General features: G+C 38.9%; 1 protein-coding gene across 4 annotated transcripts in view; it reads right to left on the reverse strand.

Moving 5' to 3' along the window:
* WASHC2A (WASH complex subunit 2A) overlaps positions 1-23737 on the reverse strand; it is a 55489-nt gene that overhangs the window by 23096 nt on the left and 8656 nt on the right. For 3 of the 4 annotated variants that reach the window (XM_055119117.1, XM_055119116.1, XM_055119115.1), the window contains exons 5-18: positions 23047-23220; positions 22192-22285; positions 20528-20589; positions 18093-18140; positions 15346-15450; positions 14730-14817; positions 13922-13978; positions 13380-13498; positions 12735-12792; positions 11148-11207; positions 9031-9204; positions 5930-6057; positions 4757-4843; positions 2923-3024 (exon numbers count right to left, since the gene is read on the reverse strand). In XM_055119117.1, the coding sequence (XP_054975092.1) occupies positions 2923-3024; positions 4757-4843; positions 5930-6057; positions 9031-9204; positions 11148-11207; positions 12735-12792; positions 13380-13498; positions 13922-13978; positions 14730-14817; positions 15346-15450; positions 18093-18140; positions 20528-20589; positions 22192-22285; positions 23047-23220 (1356 nt within the window). Of the gene's footprint in view, positions 1-2922; positions 3025-4756; positions 4844-5929; positions 6058-9030; positions 9205-11147; positions 11208-12734; positions 12793-13379; positions 13499-13921; positions 13979-14729; positions 14818-15345; positions 15451-18092; positions 18141-20527; positions 20590-22191; positions 22286-23046; positions 23221-23737 lie in introns of those variants that run through there. The other variant, XM_055119118.1, reaches the window with a different exon arrangement.

A 23737-nucleotide genomic window follows, 5' to 3' on the forward strand; every position in this document is an offset into this window, starting at 1 on the left:
TTCAATGCATTTATAAATTTTTGGCAACACTATAAAAGTGTCTACTAATGTATTTTTAGAAAGATATAGGAGTAAACATCAGATACCTGGAGTGCAAAGTTCACCCCAAAAAGAACACTGTTAATGATACACTATAGCAGGTAAACAGCCTTGAAATATAAAGATTTGATAAAAAGAGACTTTAAGAAGAATGTGGGAAGGTAGTAAAGGTCATAAGAACAACAAATAGACTTCCAACAGAAATATTAGTAACAAGAGCTAACATTTATGACGCACTATTTGCCATCCACCGTACAAAGGGCAAAGGTTTACACAATGGCTATTTTATCTGTCACAACAACCCTATAACACTGTTACGCCACATGAGATTTACGAAGCTTAAGATATTTGCCCCAGAGCATGGTTTGCAAGTAGTGGAGCAGGAAAATAAACACAAGGATCTCATGCAAACCCTAATTCACATTACTGCTTAAGTTTAAGGTTTAGTTGGTCTTCCCTCTTATTGCTCTCCCTCATTTTGCTCTCGCTACCCAGGGGAAAGCAAGAAAAACTTGTGCATTTGTATTTTTCCTCATCATTCTTAATTCCTGGAAGAAGTTCTTGTAGACCACTGGATATAACAATGATCTATAAACTCTACAAAATCTTCCACTAACAAACCATTGACGCAGTCACCCCTATGAACCAACTCCAGTGCCATCATGTAAGTTCTTCTACCAGCCACCTTGGTCCTGAGACCCATAAATAAATCTCAAAGAGATCAAAAGCTGAAGTTTATCCTGGACCTGTGGAATGCTGAACAACCCAGGGCACAATGGAGAGGGGTCAGGTTAGCCCAGTGTCCACCCAAACAGAACCCTTGGCAGTCACTTGCTCCCACAATCCAAAATCACCACCATATCCCCACTGGCCTCCACCAACTCAGGATGGACCTTGCCAAGATATTAACCTGCTGAAAATTTGGGTATGTGGGTTTTGTGTCTGATATCTCCAGGATTTCTTGGATTCAGGATGGGCTACCTCCCCCAACTTCTCTGTATTCCCGGGAGCCTCAGCAGTCACCCCCCACAGGAACCAACTCCAACACTATCATGTAAGTTCTTCTACCGGTCTTGCTTCAGAGACCAATTAATAAATCTCGGAAGAAATCAAAAGCCGCAGTTAATCTCAGACCCATGCAAGACTGAACAACCTGGGGCACATTTCCAGGCTTTCTCAGGGTTGGGATGGGTCTCCTCCCCCACCTTCCTGTACTTCCAGAAGTCCCAGCAGTCACATACACACCCCAAAGCTGCTACCCAGTTAAAGAAAAGCTATTCAAGCTGTACCTTCCCAATGAAAATACTTAACATCCTGAACAAACATGATGACCTCTTAGTATCTGAATTACACAGCATAATGCACAAAAGGAGAGAGAATGAGCAAGAAGGAATAAAGGTGCCTGCCATAGAGGCTGGTTGTGGGGCATAGTGGGGTGGTGGGAGGGAAACTGGGGACACTGGTGGTGGGAAATGTACTTGTGAAGAGATGGGTGCTGGAGCATTGTATGACTGAAACTCAATCATGAATAGCTTTGTAATTGTCTGTATCACATAATTCAGTGAAAAACCAAACCAAAAAACAAAACAAAAACAAAACAGGAGCTGGAGCGATAGCACAACAGGTAAGGCGTTTGCTTTGCACGCGGCCAACCCGGGTTCGATTCCCAGCATCCCATATGGTCCCCCGGGCACCACTGGAGTAATTCCTAAGTGCAGAGCCAGGAGTAACCCCTAAGCATTGCCGGGTGTGACCCAAAAAGAAAAAAAAAAGGCTCTCCGCCAAGATGTGACCCCAGTGCCGCACATGTGCAGCCACTCCACAGATGCACGAGAATGATCCCAGAGGCCAGCTAAACTACTTTTGGTACTGGCAGCTTCTTGCAGAAATGTCTCCAGACTATGAACTAAGCTGTGGACCCATGTCTGCCCAGGAGGGGAAAGATTTTTCTCTCTCGCCTTTTCCTTGCCGGGGGCGGAAGGGCGTAGAGACCGCCAGCTTATGAGGACCACTAATGAGAGGTACAAGCTTGCAATGATCCAATTTCTGCCACAAATTTCCCTGGACTTAGTAAAATACAGAAATCCAAAACCTCATATATCTTCAGGTCTGACTCTAGGGAGGAAACTTCAAACAATAATAGTGAGTTTTTTGTTGAAGTATTGAATGTAACCAAAGTAAAGAGAAAGTAAAGTGAAATTTATCAGTTACACAGGTGGGGTGGGAGGGACTGGAGGGGCTGGGGGAGTGAGAGGCATAGTGGGGTTTTTTGGTGGTGGAATATGTGCACTGGTGAAGAGATGGTTGTTTGAGCATTGTAAAACTGAGACTTATGCCTAAAAGCTTTGTAATTTTTCACATGGTGACTCAATAAAAATTAAAAACAAAACAAAACAAAACAAAAAAAATCAACACCAGAAGGAAGCCTTCCACTATATAACTCACCCAAAGAGCTAGGACAATAATTCCAAGCCTTGCCTAATGTAAAGCTAAGAATGCAAAAAAAAAAAAAAAAAAAAAAAGTACACTGAAAGGAAGACTGAAATATCTGTGCCATGTTGAGATAGTTTCATTCACCCCTGCCCAATTTCCCTGTCCTATTTTATAGGAGCCTCAGGGGCTGGCTCTCAGATAAACTAGCAGGTAGAGAACTTTCCTTACACATGACTGACCCAGGCTCAATCCTCAGCATCCCATATGGTCCCCCAAGCCCACCAGGAGTGATCCCTGAGTGTAGTGTTAGAAGTACTGAGCACTGCAAGGTGTGGCCCCCCCAAAAAAAATTAATTAAAAAAGAAAGAGCCTCTGGCTATAAAATAAATCAGGAAGAGTTCACTACTAACCATAGAGATGACTCTTGTGTATTGCAGTGACAATACTTACCTCTTCATCTTCATCATCAAAAAGCGAAATGGACGTGGGAAGCTTGCTGGGCAGGACAGGAACATCTTTTGGCTTACTCACATTTTGAGAGGAAAACAAATCCTGTTGGATCGAGATCAGAGTTCCTGGTTAACATACTATATTGGTTTCTAAAGTATCAGTTCCATCTAGAACATTCAAAACTATGGCATGATGGTTATCATGCACCTTTATTAGAGAAGAAAGCTGGGCCAACCTTGAGGAATCACAATGGAATCTGTCCTAGTTGTGTGAAGAACAAACATTTATGTATGAAAAGGAATAGACAAATATGTAGTGATAAATGGTCTCACTGCAACCCAGAGAGGTTTTTATACTCCCACTTGGCTGACTCTAACATGTTAAAAAATTAATTTCCATTTTCTGTCCAATAACCATAGATTAAATGAACTGATATGGAAATAGATACCAGATTCCCAAATTATGGGATCAGTGAGTCTATTTTAGTACAATTCCTTTCTTCCCTTAAAAGATAATATTTTTATAAACACAAATATAATTTTATTATAAAACTTATACTAATGTATTTTAAAGTTATAAAAAAATCATATGATTTATAGTTTTAAATATATGAATTCTTGTTGCTATTTTTGGATTGGGGCTACACCTGCAGTGCTTAGTGCTTACTCCTTGCTTTGCAATCAGGGATCAGTTCTGGCAATGTTCAGGGTTCACCAATATAGGGTGCCAGGGATCAAACCTAGGATGGCCTCATAAACAGCAAGTGCCCTACCCACTATACTATACCTCTGGTCCCTATATATATATATTTTAATTTTATAATTAAAAAATTCAGTTGCAATTTATATATATATGTACATTGTGTATATGTTGGTGGGCGGCTCTCAAGTGGTGCTTGGGAGACCTGTGGTCCCCACTGGAAATTTTCAGCCAACTGGTCAGTGGTTCAATGGCAAGGCCTGGGGATGACATGCTGTCTGAGCCTTGCAGTGTTGGGAATTGCCTTGCCACCCTGGCATTGCTTGGGGGCTCCCAGGGCTACACCCAGTGATGCTGGGGGAACCATATAGTGCCAGGGCTCAATGCCAGATCAGAATGCATCCTAACTGCAGCCCTAGCTCCTGGGAACAAATACTAGTGTGATATTTATTTTAAGAATTTAATACTCTACTTGACCTATGTTTAGGGGATGTTGTACACTACAGAAAGAAAAGTCCTACAAACTAAGCCACCTGAATCAGAAACATCAAGTAGAACAATTATTCACTTGGGAAGAAACCTCCATACAGAAGAGCCAATTAAATAAGACAAGCACAAAGTTTCTAAGACTGCAGGACTAATTTTTTTCTTTTTTTTAAGGAATCAGTGTCGACTGCTCAAATTATAGATTTAATGAGTTTATTAGCTGAGAAGTGCTGTTTCTAACACAGCAGCTTTGCTTGGAGTCCCACAGGGTGATTTAAACAGAAAGGACTAGACAGGGCATCCAAGGTCTTCCATGCCCTAACCATATTTTAAATATTGGCAATACTTCATTGAAGAGTTGAGTCTACTAAAAAGAAAGCAGTGTAGTGATTTCCATGGTAGTACAATACCTTACCACGCTATAGATCAACACCCCAAAGAGAGCATATTTCTTCCAGAAAATGCATCAGGTTCAAGTCCAACAGAAAAACTATAATATACACTGTTCTCTAAAAGCACACAAAATATCATTTGCAAAGAAAAAATTTAAGGTACTTTATAGTCCTAGTTCAAAACCAGTTTCTACTGTCATATCCACAGACAAGTTTAAGAAAAACAACTTAAAAATTTTTTAAAATGAAATTCTTACCTCAGAATCCTCCTCATCTGAAAATAAACCTTTTTGGGTCTTTGTTTCTGCCGAGAGTTTGACATTTTTGCTAGGAGGAAGGGCAACCTTTGTTGGAGACCAAAAAAAAAAAAAAAAAAAGGTGAGAGTGAATAAATAAGGTATTTAGAAATGGTATCCCATTTTTTCCCGGCCCAGTCATTCATTTATTCTGAAAATGTATTGTCAGCTAGGATATGGTGCCACATGCCTGGGGAATAAGGATACCATGGACCTGGATCAAGTACCAAGTTTATACAAAGAATTAAAGCAAGAGAAGTACCATGAGGAAGAATTTTAAAACTGGTGTAAAGAATGAGAGAAGAAACAGATCCTTGATAAAGTAAGTTTCTCAGGATAAAATTCTGAATGTGGTAGACAGTATAGCAAGGACATTTCAGCCAGAGGGGCCCTATGAGAAGAGAAAAGCCAGATAAAGCAGAGGGCATAGGGGCTCCAGTGGCACAATCAGCTAGGGTGTGGTACTTACATAGCAGAAGGTAGGTTCGGTGGATAGATGGGACTGCCTGCCTACCTCACAGAGTGCTGGAGCCAGCACAGGAGCATGGCTTATTCTGAGAGCTGCAACCAACATGGCCAGCAGCAGGAGTTTATGGCATGTATAGTATACATTTTACAAGAAGGACTGATCAAATGTGCAACATCACCTGTAAAGGCGTAACAGCAGCCAACAAAAAGTCGAAGAACGATGGGGATACACCCTACTCGTCAAACAGAAATTAATTTGACTATCAAAAACCAAAACAAAACAAAGCAATGCCCAGGGGTTACAATAGACAGAACAGAAAACCCATGTTCCCTATAGAAAACAGGAAAAACTTATGTTTAGGAGAATGTCAACAAAGTAGAAGAAATGAAAACATTAAAGAAGAAATTCTTTTGCACTCCACTACTAGATTAGCAGATCATCAATGGATGATGAAACTACTGAGAGTAAGGCAAACCTAACCATTTCTGAGTATAAGTGTTATTTACTTAGAAATTCATTGTGATCTTTTGACTTTCTGTATGTTTAAAGTGCTTCACTTATACAACGGAAAAAAAAAAAATACTTCCCTCTGGGTGCCACATTAGCTATCACTGATACCCCAAATCAACACACTCCTCCTCTGTTTCAGCTTTTCTCTTGCTCACCTTTTTCTCTGTGCTTGCTTTATTTTCACCCATCTGATTCACAGTAGGTTCTGGCAAAGCTGCTACTTTTTCGTTGAACAGATCACTTTCTTCATCATCAAAGATGTTGGCAGAGGATTTGACTTTGTCTTTAGAAAGATATCACAGCACAAAATTACCCGAAGGTCAAAAAATCAGACCACAAAATGCAGATGTTAAGAAACCTTCCTCGGAACTGGAGAGAGAGTACAGGGTCAAGGCACTTTGTTCTGCACACAGTCAACTCTAGTTCGACTGCCAACATCGCTTACGGTCTCCTGAGCCCTGCCAGGAGCGATTCTGAGCACAGAGCCAAGAATAAGACCTAAGCACTGCTGAGTGTGCAACCCCTGACCCAAAAGACACATTCTTCTGTAAAAAGCACAGAAAAGGTGCTGTTACTTCTTGCAGAATTATGAAGTACTAAGTAGACTAGATGGCAATTTTTCAAAACACAACAGCAGCTCAAATGAAATACAGGACAGATGGTCTGACCATCTGGTTTACATATTTATTCAAACAGGAGAGAGGGAGAGGGAAAGAGAGGAGACAGGGAAAGAGGGGAAAGAGGACTGAAAGAAAGAAGATGGGGGATGAATTAAGAAGAGGAAAAAGAAAGGAGAGAGAGAGAGAGAGGGAGATGATGGAAAGTACCTGCCATAGAGGGCGGTGTGGGGAGGAGGAAGGAAACTGGGGACATAGGTAGTGGGAAATGTACTCTTTTGGAAGGATGGGTATTGGTACATTGTATGACTGAAACCAAACCATGAACAGCTTTGTAACTGTGTAATTCAGGTTGATTCAACAAAAAAAAATTTTTAATTTAAAAATTAAAAATGTTTTCAAAAGCAGCACCACCTGACATTTAGAAACACTTAGACTGACTCCAAAGATATCCCAAATAAATTCTACATAGAGATAGCCCAATATGTAGAGCCATGAACCTATTCCACAAGGCAGCAGATAGCATCCTGAGCTCCACTGGGAATAGAGCTCATGGGCCCCAGAACCACCAGACGCAACATTACCCCACCACCACCACCACCAAATGTAAATTCTACAGAAACATATAGAAGAAAATACTAAAATCTGCCCCATAATTTTACCCGCCTACCCAAATATTGGGCTGGAGCAATAGCACAGCGGGTAGGGCATTTACCTTGCATGTGGCCGACCCCGGTGCAATTCCATCGCTCTCAGAGAGCCCGGCAAGCTACCAAGAGTATCCCACCCGCACGGTAGAGCCTGGCAAGCTACACTTGGCATATTTGATATGCCAAAAATAGTAACAAATCTCACAATGGAGACATTATTGGTGCCCGCTCGAGCAAATCGATGAGCAACGGAACGACAGTGACAGTGCTACAGTGCTACCCAACACTATGTCTACTGGTAACAGTTTGGGATACACATAATTCGCCAAAGGATATATTAACATACTAACTCTAGCTATTAACAAATAAGACTACCATTGACAACATAACTTGAACAATGTGTCTTACAGTTTGTCTCTTTCATTTAAAATGTCTGTGTTAAAATAAAATAAAATAAAATGTCTGTAGTACAACATGACAACACAAATAGACCTCATTCTTTTTAACAGTGTTACAAAATTTCTTTGAATGAAAGGACATCATTTTACTCTAGTGATGAATATTTGGGTGGTTTCCAAACCTTCACTACCACAGGGCCCTGCTGCACTGAACGAGGCATGTGTCACTGAAATGAGGACACTGGTTCATTAATGTCCCAGGAGAGCAGCCGCTGTGACAGAAAGCAGCACAACTTACTTGTAATTCCAAACCAGTTCTCAGTGATATGCACTAAGAGCCCTTCCAAGCCTTGAAAAGCACTATTCTTTTTCACTTCATTTCAACCGGCCTGCATCTGAGTATATTACAGGAATGGTTTGCACTCTTACTAATAGCCCTTCCAAGCCATGAGAAACACTATTCCTTTTCACTGTCTTTTCAATCAGTCCGTATCTGAGTATATTATGGGGATGATTTGCATGACCTCAAAGAACTAGGTTATTATTTTTCTTTTCTACTCTGCACATCTACCAATGAAAAAAAGAGCTACATCCAGAGAGCTTGCTTCTGAATGCAGCCTGATCATCTAGTTCTTATGAGAAAAAGCTCTTTATCCCAGCAGCTGGAAACTGCGCACCCTAGTGATGTACCCTTCTTTTCTGGAAAAGCACCCACTGAATCCAAACTTTGCTAGCCCATGTGTAATCTGGGAAAAGCACGCACTGAACCCAAGCCTTGCTAACCCAAAAAGCAATCTCTTCGAACCAGGGAATTTGTTCCCAGTATAAAATCTCAGGCTGACAAAAGAGCCTGAGAATAGCCACCTCCATAATAATAAAGAACAACAGATCAAAAGGAGTGATTTCATCAACAATTCTGCTTAATGCATTGACTCTGGAACTGTAAAATATGTCAATTAAAATGAAATTCATGTAGGTGTTAAACTGAAAGGAGTTAGCAGAGTGCCAAAATGACCGAAGGGTCTTCCATACAAGGGAAAGTCAAGGTTACCTGGACTTTTTGGCAAGTCCAGAGGCAAGAAGCTGGGAACTCAGAATCTTGTATTTTTAAAAACATCAAGTGTCACTGGGGGGTGGAGAAATAGTGTAGAGAACTTGCCTTGAATAAGATCAACTTGATTCAATCCCTGGCTCACATAAAGCCCACCAGGAGTGTCCCCGAGCAAAGAGCCAGGAATAAGTCCTGAGCATTACTGGGTGTGACCCATCCCTCTATCCCTCCTCCGAAAAAAAGTGTAATTAAAACTTTCTCTACAATTCAAAGGTCTACACTAAAAATCCCTAACAGTTTATTACAGAACATATTTCAATTATCCAGAAGTGATAATAATCTCAAAAATTAGTTTTCAAAGAAAGAAAAGATTGGTTCATAAAATAGAGCCTTCCAAAGAACCAAAACAGTTTGGCTACAGATGAGACAACGTTGCCAGAAAGGTGCCAGGTACAGAACGGGTGAAGCTATATGTTCTTTCTAGGCCAACATTTTCTTTTTTCTGGCTAAGTTCGCAAATAAAAGAAGTCTAACAGGTACCTGTCTTCGGAGGCTTGCTGCAGGAAGCTGCAAAGAAGTCATCGTCGTCATCATCATCATCAAAAAGGCCACCAGGTGCTGGGGGGAAAGAGCCTTTCCCTGATGTGGTCAGCTTGGGCTTCTGGGTCTCCTTTGCTGCTGGAGCCGAGACGCCACCAAACACATCAGTATCCCCTGTGAATGGTAAGCTGTGAGCAAGGATGGGCAGGCCTCCTGACTTTCCAGAAAACAGAGCCATCCATCAAGAACTGTGGTTTCATTCCACACAAATCACATTAACAGGACTCAATTAACCTCCATCCTTTGCTACTAAGGAATGTTCCATGCTGTAGAATCACCTAGTCACACACAAACTTCCAAGGCTACAGGTTCTAAAAGAACATAAGCAAACATCAGTAAATGAGTGCTCCCTATATGCTGCCTGATGTGTCTGAAACTCCTGCTCTTCAAGACTATAAAGCATTGCTTATAGTCTTTAAAATAACTACTCTGAGAGACTCACAAACAAATCTCAGAAGAGATCAACAAGTTGCAGAGATGTCCCCAGACCCTGCTCAGGCTTGGGGCACCCCAGAGTGGTGCAGTTGAGTCCTCTACCCACCCAAAAAGAGCCCTGGCAGTGAAAAATCCAGAATCCACTCACCATCATGCTCAGGTTCAGATGAGCCTAATTCATAAATGAATCTGCTGAAAAACTTAGGTACGTGGGACTTGTGACTGAAATCTCCAGGCTCTCAAAGAATCTGGGATGGACAACCTCCACCTATCCACCTGTTCATCTGAGAGCCTGGAAGTCATGCCCATGAACTGCTTCTGCTGCCACATCAGCTCATTAACTGGCCATGATCAAGAGACTCATAAATAAATCTCAGAAGAGATAAATAAGCTACAGAAATGCCTCCAGACCCCAAAGTCACCATCAAATAAAAAATTTAACTCTAGCTGTATGGCCGACCCAGTTTCGATTCCCAGCATCCCATATGATCCCCTGAGCACAGCCAGGGGTAATTTCTGGGTGCAAAGCCAGGAGTAACCCCTGTGTATCACCAGGTGTGACCCAAAAAGCAAAAAAATAAAAAAAATAAAAAAATTCCAGAATTTCTAGAGTACACAACCATGCAATATCTCATACTCTGTACCACTGATGTACCAGGAGTATCACACCACATTGGATAGGATATAAAGTAGAAGGCAACCAATCTTAATTTAAAAAATACTAGCACACAAGGCTTAACCTAAAATAACATGTTAATAATCTCTTGTATATGGGTTTAATTGCTCCAGGGTGAGATACAACAATCTTTGCAAACATTCTTTTAAGGAAAACTTTTTGATCATTTTTAGCAAATTATTCATAATAAGCTGGAGCGATAGCACAGTGGTTGGGCATTCGCCTTTCATGTGGCCAACCCAAGTTCGATTCCTCCGCCCCTCTCAGAGAGCCTGGCAAGCTATCGAGAGTAGTGAGCACGCACGACAGAGCCTGGCAAGCTACCCATGTGTATCAGATATGACAAAAACAGTAACAATAAGTCTCTCAATGAGAGATGTTACTAGTGCCTGCTTGAACAAATCGATGAACAACGGGATGACAGTACTCATAATAAGCAATACAAAATAAATTATTTAGGGCATGCTATTGGGGCAGGCTTGATGGTGGTTGGGAAAATTTGAAATAATAGTGGTGAGAAGGAGTAATGGTGGCAGAATTGGTGTTGGAATATTAAATGTAATAAATTATTGTGAACAACTTTATTAAAATTAAGTAAGATTTTTTAAAAAATAAAATAAAAATAAAATAACTACTCTGGGGGTGCCAGGGAGACAGTTCAAGGATAAGAATATAGGCTATGTGTGAATTAGGCTCTGGATTTTATTCCAGCACCAGATCATCCCCCAAGCTCTGCCAGATGCAGCTCTAATGACCCCAGTACTGCTAGGTCCAAGCAATGAAGCTTTGAAGCTAAGCACTGCACTGTCAGACCTGAATAATCAAGTATTGCCAGAAGTAGCCTGAGACCCTTCAACACTGTTTGAAAGAATACCCTACCCCTACTCTGAACAAAAAGTTATGAAATTCAAAAAATATATGTAATTTTTTTAAAAAGTTATGATACCTAAAAATACAGAAACAGCTCCTGCTGGGATTTTCTTTCCAGGTTTGGAGGATGAAGATGCTAAAATAAGAAAGAAGAATGTCAACACTGAACACAATGGCCACTCAACACCTTTATTGCAAACCACAACACCTAATCAGAGAGAGAGAACAAAAGGGAATACCCTGTCATAGTGGCAATGTGGGGTGGGGGGGAGACAGGACTGGGGAGGGTGGGAGGGATGCTGGGTTTACTGGTGGTGGAGAATGGGCACTGGTGAAGGGATAGATTCTCGAACTTTGTATGGGGGAAACATGAGCACAAAAATGTATAAATCTGTAACTGTACCCTCACAGTGATTCACTAATAAAAAAATAAAAAAAAGAAGAATGTCAACAAAGAAAATGACTCTCCTTATCAAAGCACCTTCCTGAAAGTAAAACACCATAATTAGCACAAAGAGGTATAACAGTGTAGAGAAAAACTTTATATAACTAATTTTTTCCCTAAATGGGTCATTTAAAAATTGTAGAGCACAGTCTGCTCTATTGGTGTCTGTACAAAGATAGTCCATTGCAATTCCGTGGAAAAGCCCACTGACTGGACAAATGGGCAATGAAGGTATTGGCTGAGAAGGGAAAGGGAGAATGAACTAGTAAAAAAAAAAAAAAAAGAGGGAGCCAACGCAAAAATACAGTGGGTAGGACATTTGCCTTACATGCGGTAGACCTGGGTTCAATCCCCAGCACCTCATGTCCCTCAAGGAATGAGTCCCGAGCACAGAGCCAGGAGTAAGCCCCAAAATACCCACTGGATATGGGTAAAACAACAACAACAAAACCTAATAAAATATCTGATATATCAGTGAGGAAAACGAGGCAGGACACCCATCTCCAAGGTGGAAAACAGGAACTGCAGGGCAGTCAAGTCAGCCAGCAGCATAGCAAGTCCCAATCCATATGACTGGGGAAACTGAGTCACTCAGAATGATGACACCCTAATTCTCAAGCCACAGATGTAATGGGATTACATTTGTACGTCTGTCTCTGTTTTTAAAAACTCTAAACAGGACTGGAGGGATAGTACAGCAGGTAAGGTGCATGCGGGCTCAGTCCCCAGAAGTCCATATGGACCCTTAAACTGTTTGGAGTGACTTCTGAGGCTGAGCCAGGACTAAGCCCTGAGCACTGCTGGGTGGGGTTCAAAAACAAAAAAAACTGAAACTAAATAAAATAAAATATAAAACTCAGGATTTTGAAATACACCAGGTTGGGATATTACTGATCTTCAATTTATGAGCAAAATTTTAACATTTTCTAGGAATTATAAATTTTTTTCAGCATAACTCCAGAGTACTTTCCTGTTTGACATTTTTATGCTCTTGTAATACGGATAAAACTGTGATGTGGAGTTGCAGATGGTACTTTTGTGTTTTCCCAAGACACAAATTAGTGAAAATGAATTGCTTCCAAATAGATAAAGGCAGGAAACATCAGAGTTTCCTGCCTGTTAAAGGCTTGGGAAAACCTTTGGGGGAGGGGGTAATCTTGAATGAAACAGTTTTAGAAATCTGTGCAGAATCTGAGTTAGCCCCCAACAAACACTTACCTTCATTAACAGGTGCTCGAACTTCCGGGTCCGGAGGGGCATCCTTGAAGAGGTCACTCTGGTAGTAATACAGAATAAGACAAAAAAAAAAAATTTAAAAGCAGAGGAAAATGTAGCTGCATTTGAGGCACTGTAAAGGGAAGAAGCTTGTAAAGTGAAAAACTTCATATTTGTTGCTTTGCTAGAAATTTAGCTTCAAAGTGAAGACTAGTTAAATAACTAGTCTTCAATAACTAGTTTTATTATTGAAGTTTTATTATTATTTTATTATTGAAATATTTTTTCAATAATAAAGTTTTATTATTATTTTATTATTGAAATATTATTATTATTTTAATAACTTTTAATAACTAGTTAAAATCAGACTCTTAAATAACTTAATACAAGTGTGCCCAGGAATTAAAACACAAAAATGGAAGATAACAGTTTACTTTTGTTGAGCCAATTTTCTTGATTAAAGTAAGAAATTTATTGTTACTACTATCATACCCTCTCCCCACCTAAAATAATGACAGCAAGATAATGCTCTCTTCTTGACTTTTAATTCAAAATCTCTCCAAAATATCAAAGTATATGCAAATTCTAACTTAGGAGCCATTTTTCCTCCTTTCTTCTTTATGACCTCTGACAACCATGCAGACTCACCTCATCATCCTCATCATCAAAAAGCCCCTTTCCACCACTGAACAGGCCACCTTTGGAGCCAAATGGTGAGAAATCTTCATCAGTCAGCTTGGGAGGTGCAAACAAGTTATCTTCTTCATCTAGTAAAGAGAAAAAAAAGGGCTGTGCAGGAAAAGTTAAAAACAGGATTGGTTTTGGAGCCACAGCGAAAAATGCTCACAGGATACTCCCTGCTGTGCTGGTGGACAGCAGTGGAAGTACAAGGTGGAACTGGGGGTGAGTACTAGGTGTTGAACCCAGACCTCCTGCATTCGGCACATGCACTTAGCCTGTTGAGCCATCTCATAGTCTTAAGGATCTTGAGGCTGGAATTCAAATTCAAGTGGTTTCTTTTTACAGTAGATCCAAACTTGGAAGGTTTTGCTAATAATATGCAACAAAGTACTTGAGAACTGAAACCCTTGGTCTGAAACCCTCAAGGCAGAATTCATTTTCAGCACTTGCAGCATCACTTTATGAATTACATGATATCCCAGAAGAACTGATTGAGAAAAAGGGCCTACCATCAGAGGGTGTTCTCCTCTCTTTCTCTTTCACCATCTTCCAAGGTTTTGCATCTCCTGAGGATGAGAGTTGAAATGTTTCAGGTTTTTTTTGTTTGTTTGGGGGCCGTACTCAGCAATACTCATGGGTAATAATTCTGGCTCTGCAATCAGGAATTACTCCGGGTGTACGAAGGGAACTGTACAAGGTGATGGGAATCAAACCTGGGTTGGCTGCATGCAAGGCAAACATCCTACCCACTATACTATTGCTCTGACCCCTATTTCTGATTTAACAAACTCAGTCTACCCACCTTAGTTTTTATCTATTGATTCTTTTACATGTACCTCCACCAGCTCCACAACTCCTTAGATAAGAGCAAGACGTTGGACTTTGTGTCTAAGCTCCACCCAGTACTGCATGTAGTACCCTCCATGTACCTCTTTCTAAGGCAAACAGAATACCATGACTGCTCCTGTTCAAAGAATCATTCTGACTTCTTTCCATTACTAAATCACTGGAATGTTACACATGCAGAATTATTTAGTCAAAATACAAGACAAATGCTAAGTGATGGATTCTGAATTTGATGTTCAAGGAATCCTGGAATATGCATCAATTCCTGAAAATTCCACAAAAAATGCTTTACTGATGGGGACATGTGCTTTTTAGTCTGCAGTGTTGTTATCACCGTATAAACCAAATGGTAACAAGCTCTACAATGCTGTTCCATACCTTAGCAATTAATTAGAGAAATCCACACTTTGTGAAGCCCAGCATGATGTCCTCAACCTCCCTGCAACCCTGTTAACTCATTTGGGGATTTACCTATTTGCTCTTCTTCTATATGGCTTGCAGTATCCCCTTTGATACGAGCTGCCAGTTCATCAGCAAATGATGTAGGTCTATTTTTTTTCTACAGGCAGAAAACAGTAAAAGAACAATTTTTTGTAACATAGTCAAGTTTACCTTGTTGGTCACCTAAATGTGAAGTTAAGAATGGCATAGACACTGATCTTTAATAAATCAGGGCTTACCTAAATTGAAACATATGGATCAACAGAGATGACCTGAGAAAGAGGATACAGTATTCCTTCAAAGTATTTATCCTCTTGATTTCTTTTTCTCCTGAACTTGACTTTAATTCTCTATGACCAGGATAAGAGAATTATCCTGAGAGGCTTTGAGGGTGAGACAGAAAGCTGCAGACTATGGGATCTTAAAACTTAGGATCTAGACATATTTTGAATGATCTAATTTATAAAATTGTAACATTTGGAGAAGTATTACTTCTGTGGCAAATTGGGATACTAAACCATTATGTGCAAAAGTACAAATAAAAATTCAAAGCAAAAATTTGAGATAGATACAAATGACAATTTTAAAAATGAGTCATAAGTGTAATTTCTAATGCTTTGTCAATAACATCTACAGTGTTCCTTACAAGTCTCGTGTTTTCTTCAATGTCTTCGATATCTTCCTCCTTCTCAGAATCAGCAAAAATGTCACAACCATCATCATCTTCATCATCACTCATTTGTGCAGCGTGCTAAGAGTACAAATGACCAGATTAGAACTCTTAGTTATTAAGTTGAAAAAGAGATACTTTAGACTTTAGCCTTCTCCTTCAAAACAGTAAGCTTTTAAAAGCAATGATGATGAAGCAAATCTGAGGAAGCAGTAATACTGCTAGAAAAAAACAATATACATGATGATTTTCCATGCAAGACTGCAATTCAAATACTAAAATACTGAAAATGTTCAATATTTGAGAAATGAGTAAACCAAGTAATAGTCATACTTTAAATCAAAGCATTACTAGGTAAGAGGAGTAAGCTGTTAACCACCAGAGAGTCATCCAACACAGATAAAATGAAAGGAAGCTGAAAAATAAAACCATACTTGGAAATATACAATCCTATATCATAAGAGGAGCTGCCCTGGCGACTGTGAGATTACAACTGAAGGGCTCAAACTTAGCCTTATATGTTAATTCTAACTTTTACAAAGGAAGCCACTGGCATGCATAATTTTTAAAAACTGTTTAGATCATTAACTATACCAAATACAATGCTAACAGCATTTTATTATCTAGATTCTAAGAATTCCGAGGCTAGCTGGGGTCTATCTTTAAACAAGCAAATGTTAAATTAATGCTTTTATCTTATTATTTTCTGTTTTTTAAGCCACACCCAGGGGTGCTCAGGGATCACTCCCAGAAAGCTCAGGGAACTATATGGAGTGCTGGGGATTTAACCTGAATTGACCGAGTGCAAGGCAAAAGCCCTACCCATTATAATATGGCTCTGGCCCCTAAACCAATGTTTTCAATCATAATACTGGATTACTGGAAAAACTAAATATACAAATCTGTTAAGTTTCATAGAAATTTATAACCTCTAAAGAAGAAATGATGTGTTGAAATTATAAAAATCTAGCCATCATTGTGAATGCAACTGGGAAAATACAAGTACAAAACAAAAACAGGTTAAGTCCTTCAGTTGATATAGTTGAAAATCTTGTGAATAAAGTATTTCTCAACTGGAGAACTAAAATGCAAACTAAAGAAATTTCAGTGTATCACAGCACATACAATATGGTTATAAAAATCAATTCTAGTATGATAAGACTATAGACATATCATTTATAGTCTCTATAATTTGGAAGATTCATTAGCCAGCAATTTCAAGAGCCTTTAAAGTAATTCTATCTCATCTTATTCCTGAATAAGTAGTCACGGAATCAAAAAACCTTTATGATTGCAGCAGTATCTCAAAATTTAAAACCTGGAAACATATATATAGTATATATATGTATATATAATTTGTATATATTAGATATGTATATATAATGTATATTAAATACATTATACATATATAATGAATAAATGAATAAATTCTTATGTTACTAGAAAATAGTAAACAAACTACAACTGCCCTCCTCCCCTACCCAACACACACACACCAGTGGCTACATTCTTGCATCATTCAATGGATTCCTGAAGCCTTCTGACCCTTAAGAATACTATATTTTTTTCCTACATATTCATATCTATAAGTAGTTTGACTGTGTTAGGTACAATAAGACATTAACAGCAATTAATAGTAGAAGTTAAATGAATGTGGTGTTTCTCAAATTATTTCATTATATGTACAATTTCCAGGCCATGTTCTACTGAAAGAAGTAAAGCAGTAAACAGAGGACTAAAGATAAGGGCCACCCAAATACACGTAATGTGGAAAGAGCAGATCTTTTGAAGCTTAAGACCGTGCTACAATTGTGGTAACAGTCTAGAAACTTCCATTCACTAAATGAAGTCTAGAAACTTCCATTCACTAAATGTTCATTAATGTTATTGCTGCATTATCTTAAATTTTAAAAGAGTAGTCGAGAATTCATATACAATAGTTCAGTTTAAATAAGTCTTCTTTCCAACATTTTCTCAATTTGGGGAAATTTTGTTTTCCAATTTTTTTTTTTCTAAGAAAGCACAGGAGAGAGGAGTTCTAGCACTGAACTGCATTTCTGCTTCACCCCATTTACTTTTTTACTCTTGGGAATAAAATTATAGATATTTTAAAGTATACAGAGACGCTGACAGGTAAAATCATGGTTCAGATCATTACTATTTTAGTATCTATTTCAGGTTTGTTTTTCTTTGGGGGGGCATTTATTTTGGTGGAGAAAGGGGCTGTGGGACTTGAGGGTTCAGACCTATTTTTTGTAGAGGGGCTAACTGAGGTTTTTAAAAAATTATTAGCACAGCAGGTAGGGAGTTTGCCTTGCACACGACCAACTAAGGTTTGATTCCTCTGCCCTTCTCGGAGAGCCCGGCAAGCTACCGAGAGTATCCCACCCAAACAGCAGAGCCTGCAAGCTACCCATGGCATATTCGATATGCCAAAAACAGTAACAAGTCTCACAATGGAGACATTACTGGTGCCCGTTCAAGCAAATTGATGAACAACAGACAACAGTACTACGACAGTGCAGTCTAAGAAAGCACAGTGAATTCCAAAGCAGAAATCAAAAATATATGCACTAAGGGTAGGTAGTCTAAAATTATGAAAGAAAACTATATACATAAATTCTTTCTCATAAGTCAGTCAAAAGTAATTTTAGTACCTACTTATGTATTTATATTTAATATATCTACTATGCTACAATTAAAAGTTTAATTGTGAACCTTACCCGATTTTGATCATTGTCGCTATGATTGGCAAAATCTTCATCTGACTCCTTTAGGAGGGAGGGAAAAAAGGCTTTGTTGTTAACACAGACTTTACTCAAATGTACAGAAATGATCTAATATCTTTGTCTCTGAGGCAGGTCAATACTTGGCCTCATTATACTGATTATCAATCATCTGCAACATCGTCAGGTAGATAGCTGGCAATATACCCAAAAAGTTGTTCCAGTTAAAATGTAATTCTTGTGGTTCATTTAAACATCTAAATCAATTGCTAGTATCTTCCTTCACTATCTTCACAAACCTTCAGATTTAAAGTAAAAACTTGAGTGCTGAAAGGAGGTAAAGTGACATACATGATAACTTTTGCAATACCTGTATTGCAAACCACAGGCTTGAAAGGAGGGAGGGGGGAAAGAGGGAGAGAGGAAGGAAGGAGGAAGAGAGAGAGAGAGAGAGAGAGAGAGAGAGAGAGAGAGAGAGAGAGAGAGAGGTCTGTCAGAGAGGCAGGCAGGCTGTAGGGCAGGGGGAGCGGCAGGAGTGAAACTGGGGACACAGGTGATGGGAAATGTACACTGGTTGGGTGTTGGAACATTGTATGACTAAAACTCAATCACGAAATACTTTGTAATTGTGTGCCTCAGGGTGATTCAATTAAAAAAAGGAGGAATGAAGTTAAAAATTGAGACCAAGGATGTAGCTGCTCATTGGTAGAGGATATGCTTTGCCTGGTCATAAAGAAGAACAAATATACATACAAAGTAAAAGTTACATATTTAATTAAGGCTTTAATTTAATGCAGATGCATTTGGAGTCCATTCTCTATTGTGCCTCTAAGTAGGATAACCATTCCACCGGCCCACGAAGGAGACATTACTATTTGCTCTCAGCCACTAGGTACAGATCCCATTGAAAGCTAAAAGCAAAAAAATATAGCTAACAATTATTAGTTTTTTTGAGTTAAGAAAACAGTTCTTCGTGGTTTTTGTCTTAAGAACATCTTATATCCTACCAAAACTTAGAAGTATTTGGAAGGCTAGGAAGTATTTGGAAAACTAGGAAGAGGAGGACAGGAAAGACAGACTATGAAACAGGAGGGAAGAGAAGAAATGAGCATGCATAAAATGTTATCTGCTTTTAGAAGCTTAGACACAAAGATTATACTTTAAAATGTCTCTGCCCTTGGCAATAACAATATCCCATCCGTTTAAAGGAGTAAGTCCAGACCTATTCATGGTCAGGGCCTATAAACTTTAGAGACCTCATAGCAGGGAGCAAGACTACGTTCTAGAAAATGAAGATGGCAGAGATAGCAGCAAAGATAAAATGTCCTCAGATGCCTTAAGAATCCTTAAAACAGGGGCTGGAGCAATAGCACAGCAGGTAGGGCGTTTGCCTTGCACGCAGCGGACCCAGGTTTGATTCCCAGCATCCCATATGGTCCCCCGAGCACCGCCAGGAGTGATTCCTGAGTGTAGAGCCAGGAGTAAACCCTGTGCATCGCCAGGTGTGACCCCAAAACAAAGCAAACAAACAAACAAAAAGTATCCTTCAAAAAGCCGATCTTCACAGGCTCGTCCACAGCCCCCCACACAAGAGAATGAATCTGCTGAAAAACCCAGGTACTCAGGACCAGTGACTGAAAACTCCAGACCTTAAGAAGCCAGGAACGGGCTGCCCCTTCTCATCTCCCCACCCTCCTGGGGTCCTGGTTGTCACACCCACGAACTGCCTCCGGGTGCTATTTAAGCATATTAACGGCCATGATCCAGAGATTCACAAAAGAACCTCAGAACAGAACAGCTTGCTGCAGAGACGTCTCCAGATCCCAATTATTTAAAATTTTAGAATTTCAGGGACACTTTTTCTTTTTACTTTTTTTTAATTGAATCACTGTGAGATAGACCCTTATAGACATCTCATACTATTCATAACGAGCAATAAAAAATAATAATGGTAATGGGAAGGTGTAATGGTGGTGAGATTGGCGTTGAAATATTGAATGCAATCAATTATCATGAACAATTTTATGAAAATAAAATTTAAAAAATTTTTTTAAAGAATCCTTCAAACTTAGACGGTCTTATGGTAAAATCATTTGAAATGTGTATTCTTTTCCCTAGAATTATTCAAAGATCTCAGGCAAGGAGTCCAACAAAATATCTAAATTTCCCTCCTTAAAATATATTTATAAGAAGAGGTTCAGGTGGTGAGATGGAAGAGAGGGCAACAGCAAAGGAAATTCAAAGGGTTTTACTTTTGTACTCAAGACAAAAAAGAAATCCAAGTCTGAGGAAAAAACTTCAGAATATGATTTCTAGAAGAAAAGACTTAGGAAAATAGATTGCTCATATATGAATACATTATCTACTTGGTTTGCTACCACAGCCTGTCTTTCCTGCCAGCCATTGGCCTGGACACACCAAACAATCCTTACCTCCTCTTCATTCTCCTCTTCGCTGTCTGCAATACTACCACGGTCACTACCCACAGAACCTTCTGTTAAAAGAGAGGTAAAAGTTACCATCAATTTCCCTTTTTAAAAATATTCTTAGTTCCTTCTCAAAATCAAAAACCAACATACAATAGCATGAGAGAGATAATTATAAAACCATGGTTATCTCAACCAGAATTAAGTGTCTTTATTATAGTGAGAAATGGAATTTTACATAGCTTCAAATTGCCCTGAACTCTCAAATATATCAAGGTTTTGTTTTGTTTTGCTTTGTTTTTCAAAAAAAAAGGGGGATGGAGGCATGCAGAAACTGAGAACTTGTATCAGACTAATAGAAAACTAGAGAGATCTGACAACTAAATGTGATGAGTAACCCTCAATTCAATCTTGAACAAGAGGATAAAAGAAACTGTAAAGGACATTATTAGAACTGGCAGAATGTGAATATAATTAAAAATTAGTTAATAGTATTAATACTATTAGTAATAGTGTCCAGTTTCCTAACTTTTAAAACTATAATGCTGTTATATAAGAGAACTGTCCTTGGTACAAAACATAAACAGAAACATTCAGGAGTGAAAAGGCATAGTATCCACATGATGTCTCTCAAATACTTGTAGAGAAAAAAACATGTGTATAGGTAAAATAAAATAAATGTGGTGGTAGCCAGAATCTGGAAACAACCTGAGTGCCCGAGAACAGATGACTGGTTAAAGAAACTTTGATACATCTACACAATGGAATACTACACAGCTGTTAGGGAAGATAAAGTCATGAAATTTGCTTATAAGTGGATGGATGGTCATGGAGAGTATCATGCTAAGTGAAATGAGACAGAAACAGAGAGACAGACACAGAATGACTACACTCATTTGTGGAATATAAAATAAAATAATATGAGACTGACACCCAACGACAGTAGAGACAGGGTGAGGACTATTGCTCCATGGTTGGCAGCCTGCCACATGAGTTGGGGGAGAAGGTAGCTGGAATAGAGAAGGGATCACTAAGTCAATGATGGTTGGAGGGATCATTTTAGGTGGGAGATGTGTGCTAAAAGTAGTTAAAGGACCAAATGTGATAGCTTCTTGGTATGTGTATTGCAAACTGTAATGCCCCAAAGTAGAAAGAGAGTATGGGGGAGATTATCTGCCATAGAAGCAGGGAAAGGGGTGGGATGGGGGCGGGGTGGGGGGAGGGAGAGGAGATACTGGGGACATTGGTGGTAGAAAATGTGCACTGGTAGAGGGATGGGTGTTTAATCACTGTATGACTGAAACTCAAATATGAAAGTTTTGTAACTATCTCATGGTAATTCAATTAAAATTAATAAATAAATGTGGTAAAATATTAACTGGTAAACTTGAATTAAAAGGCCTGTTTCTTCAAATCCATGTTCTCTCTTATACATGTCTCTTCCGATGTCTCTTTTCAGGCTTGTCTTCTCCCTTGAACATATTCCTTTCCTTCTCCTCTAACATCTAAGTAAGCTTTCACTTGGTCAACTCACTTGATCAACTTGGGAAAAAATATAAGGGAGTTCTTTTCTATAACCATAATATGATATTTTAAATTATTTAAAAATAAGATGTTTTAAGGAAAAATGTAAAATTCATTAGAAAAAAATACTCAGTACAAAATAATACCTTCACTAGACAATTCTCCAAGACCTACATCTTCCTGCTCCATGAATAGCTTGGATCCAATCAAATAAGGTAAAGGACGATCGATATAAAGATCCTAAGAATAAAGAAAGGGAATAAACCACTAAATAATTAGGTTGAGAAATAAAGTGTTACATTTAATGTATTATTCCATCTGATTATCCAAAACCAAGTACCATAATAAAAAAGGAAAATAAAAAACACTGGAAGGGGCTGGAGCAATAGCACAGCAGGTAGGGCATTTGCCTTGAACAAGGCCTACCTGGGTTTAATTCCCAGGATCCCATATGGTGTCCCGAGCACCGCCAGGACTAATTCCTGAGTACAGCGCCAGGAGTAACCCCTGTGCACTGCTGGTTATGACCCAAAAAGCAAAACAACAACAACAACAAAATAACACTCGAAAAGAAACATTAGAATCAGAAGTGCAAAAAAAGAAAAAAAAGGACTGACATAAGGAATAAAATCCTAGGCAGAGGAAAATAAGCTGAATCACAGCAAATCACTCTTGTGAAGTACTTAACATTAATGGGAATGGCAAAAAAAACCCCAAAAAACCAAATAATTCAAATAATTTACCGGCAGTAACCAAACAAGGACAGGGGCCCAACTTCATAGGAATAAGTTCAAAAGAACTAATCAAGTGAACAAAAATTCTGCTGAGTTTTGATGCATACTTAATCCTATTTTTCTCCCCTAAGAAGTACATTTTAGTACTACAAAAATCAACCACTCTTAGGCTTATTTATCCTATTTAATCTTAATAATTCTATGCCCAAGTAAAGTACCCAAAACGTAACAGGCGTAACAATAAACATTTTAGCTGAATGTCTTTACCTTTGGTTCCAGGATCAGTTCCACCCGCTCATTGGCATCATCTTCTTCAGAATCTGAGTTTCCCGCTTTTATATCAAGTTGCTCAAATGCACTGTCCAATACTTGTAAACCATAGTTCACAGCCTCCTGGACTTTTGGAATTAGATCTACTTCTTTCTGCTCCCGGGTCTTTTCCTAGAAGTAAGTATGTTCAGTATCGATCTCCAATGTGGTGATATCACCACATGGAGCCCCCTACCATCCACAAAACAAAAGATACTAAGAATATTTTCTAGATATATTTCAAGCTCATCTTAATTTAAAAATGCTATCAAACTGAGATTCTGCTGAATGTCTTAACAGACATTGGAAAAAACATTAAATCCCAAGTTTGTCACTTTCTGGACATGCAACCAACTATATGAAGTCCAGCTTCATCATTTATGAAGACAAAAGCACAACTACTGTGTAATGGTTCAGCTACCTAACATATAAAATATAAAATACAAAATGTATGAAAATACTACACAGATTTCCAATTCCTACAATAGCAGCTTGCAATGACAGCTTCCTCCTAAACTCACTTATGAAAAATAAGTCCTGTCATTTCCCCTTCTCACAAATATTCTAGAAGTTTACATACAAAGAACCATGGTGCTATTTTGAGGGTCAAAGGAAAAACCCCTGCATTTTATACTCTTGTCTCAAATAC

This window comes from Sorex araneus, chromosome 11 (genome assembly GCF_027595985.1).
Source record: "Sorex araneus isolate mSorAra2 chromosome 11, mSorAra2.pri, whole genome shotgun sequence".
Classification (NCBI taxonomy): Eukaryota; Metazoa; Chordata; class Mammalia; order Eulipotyphla; family Soricidae; genus Sorex; species Sorex araneus.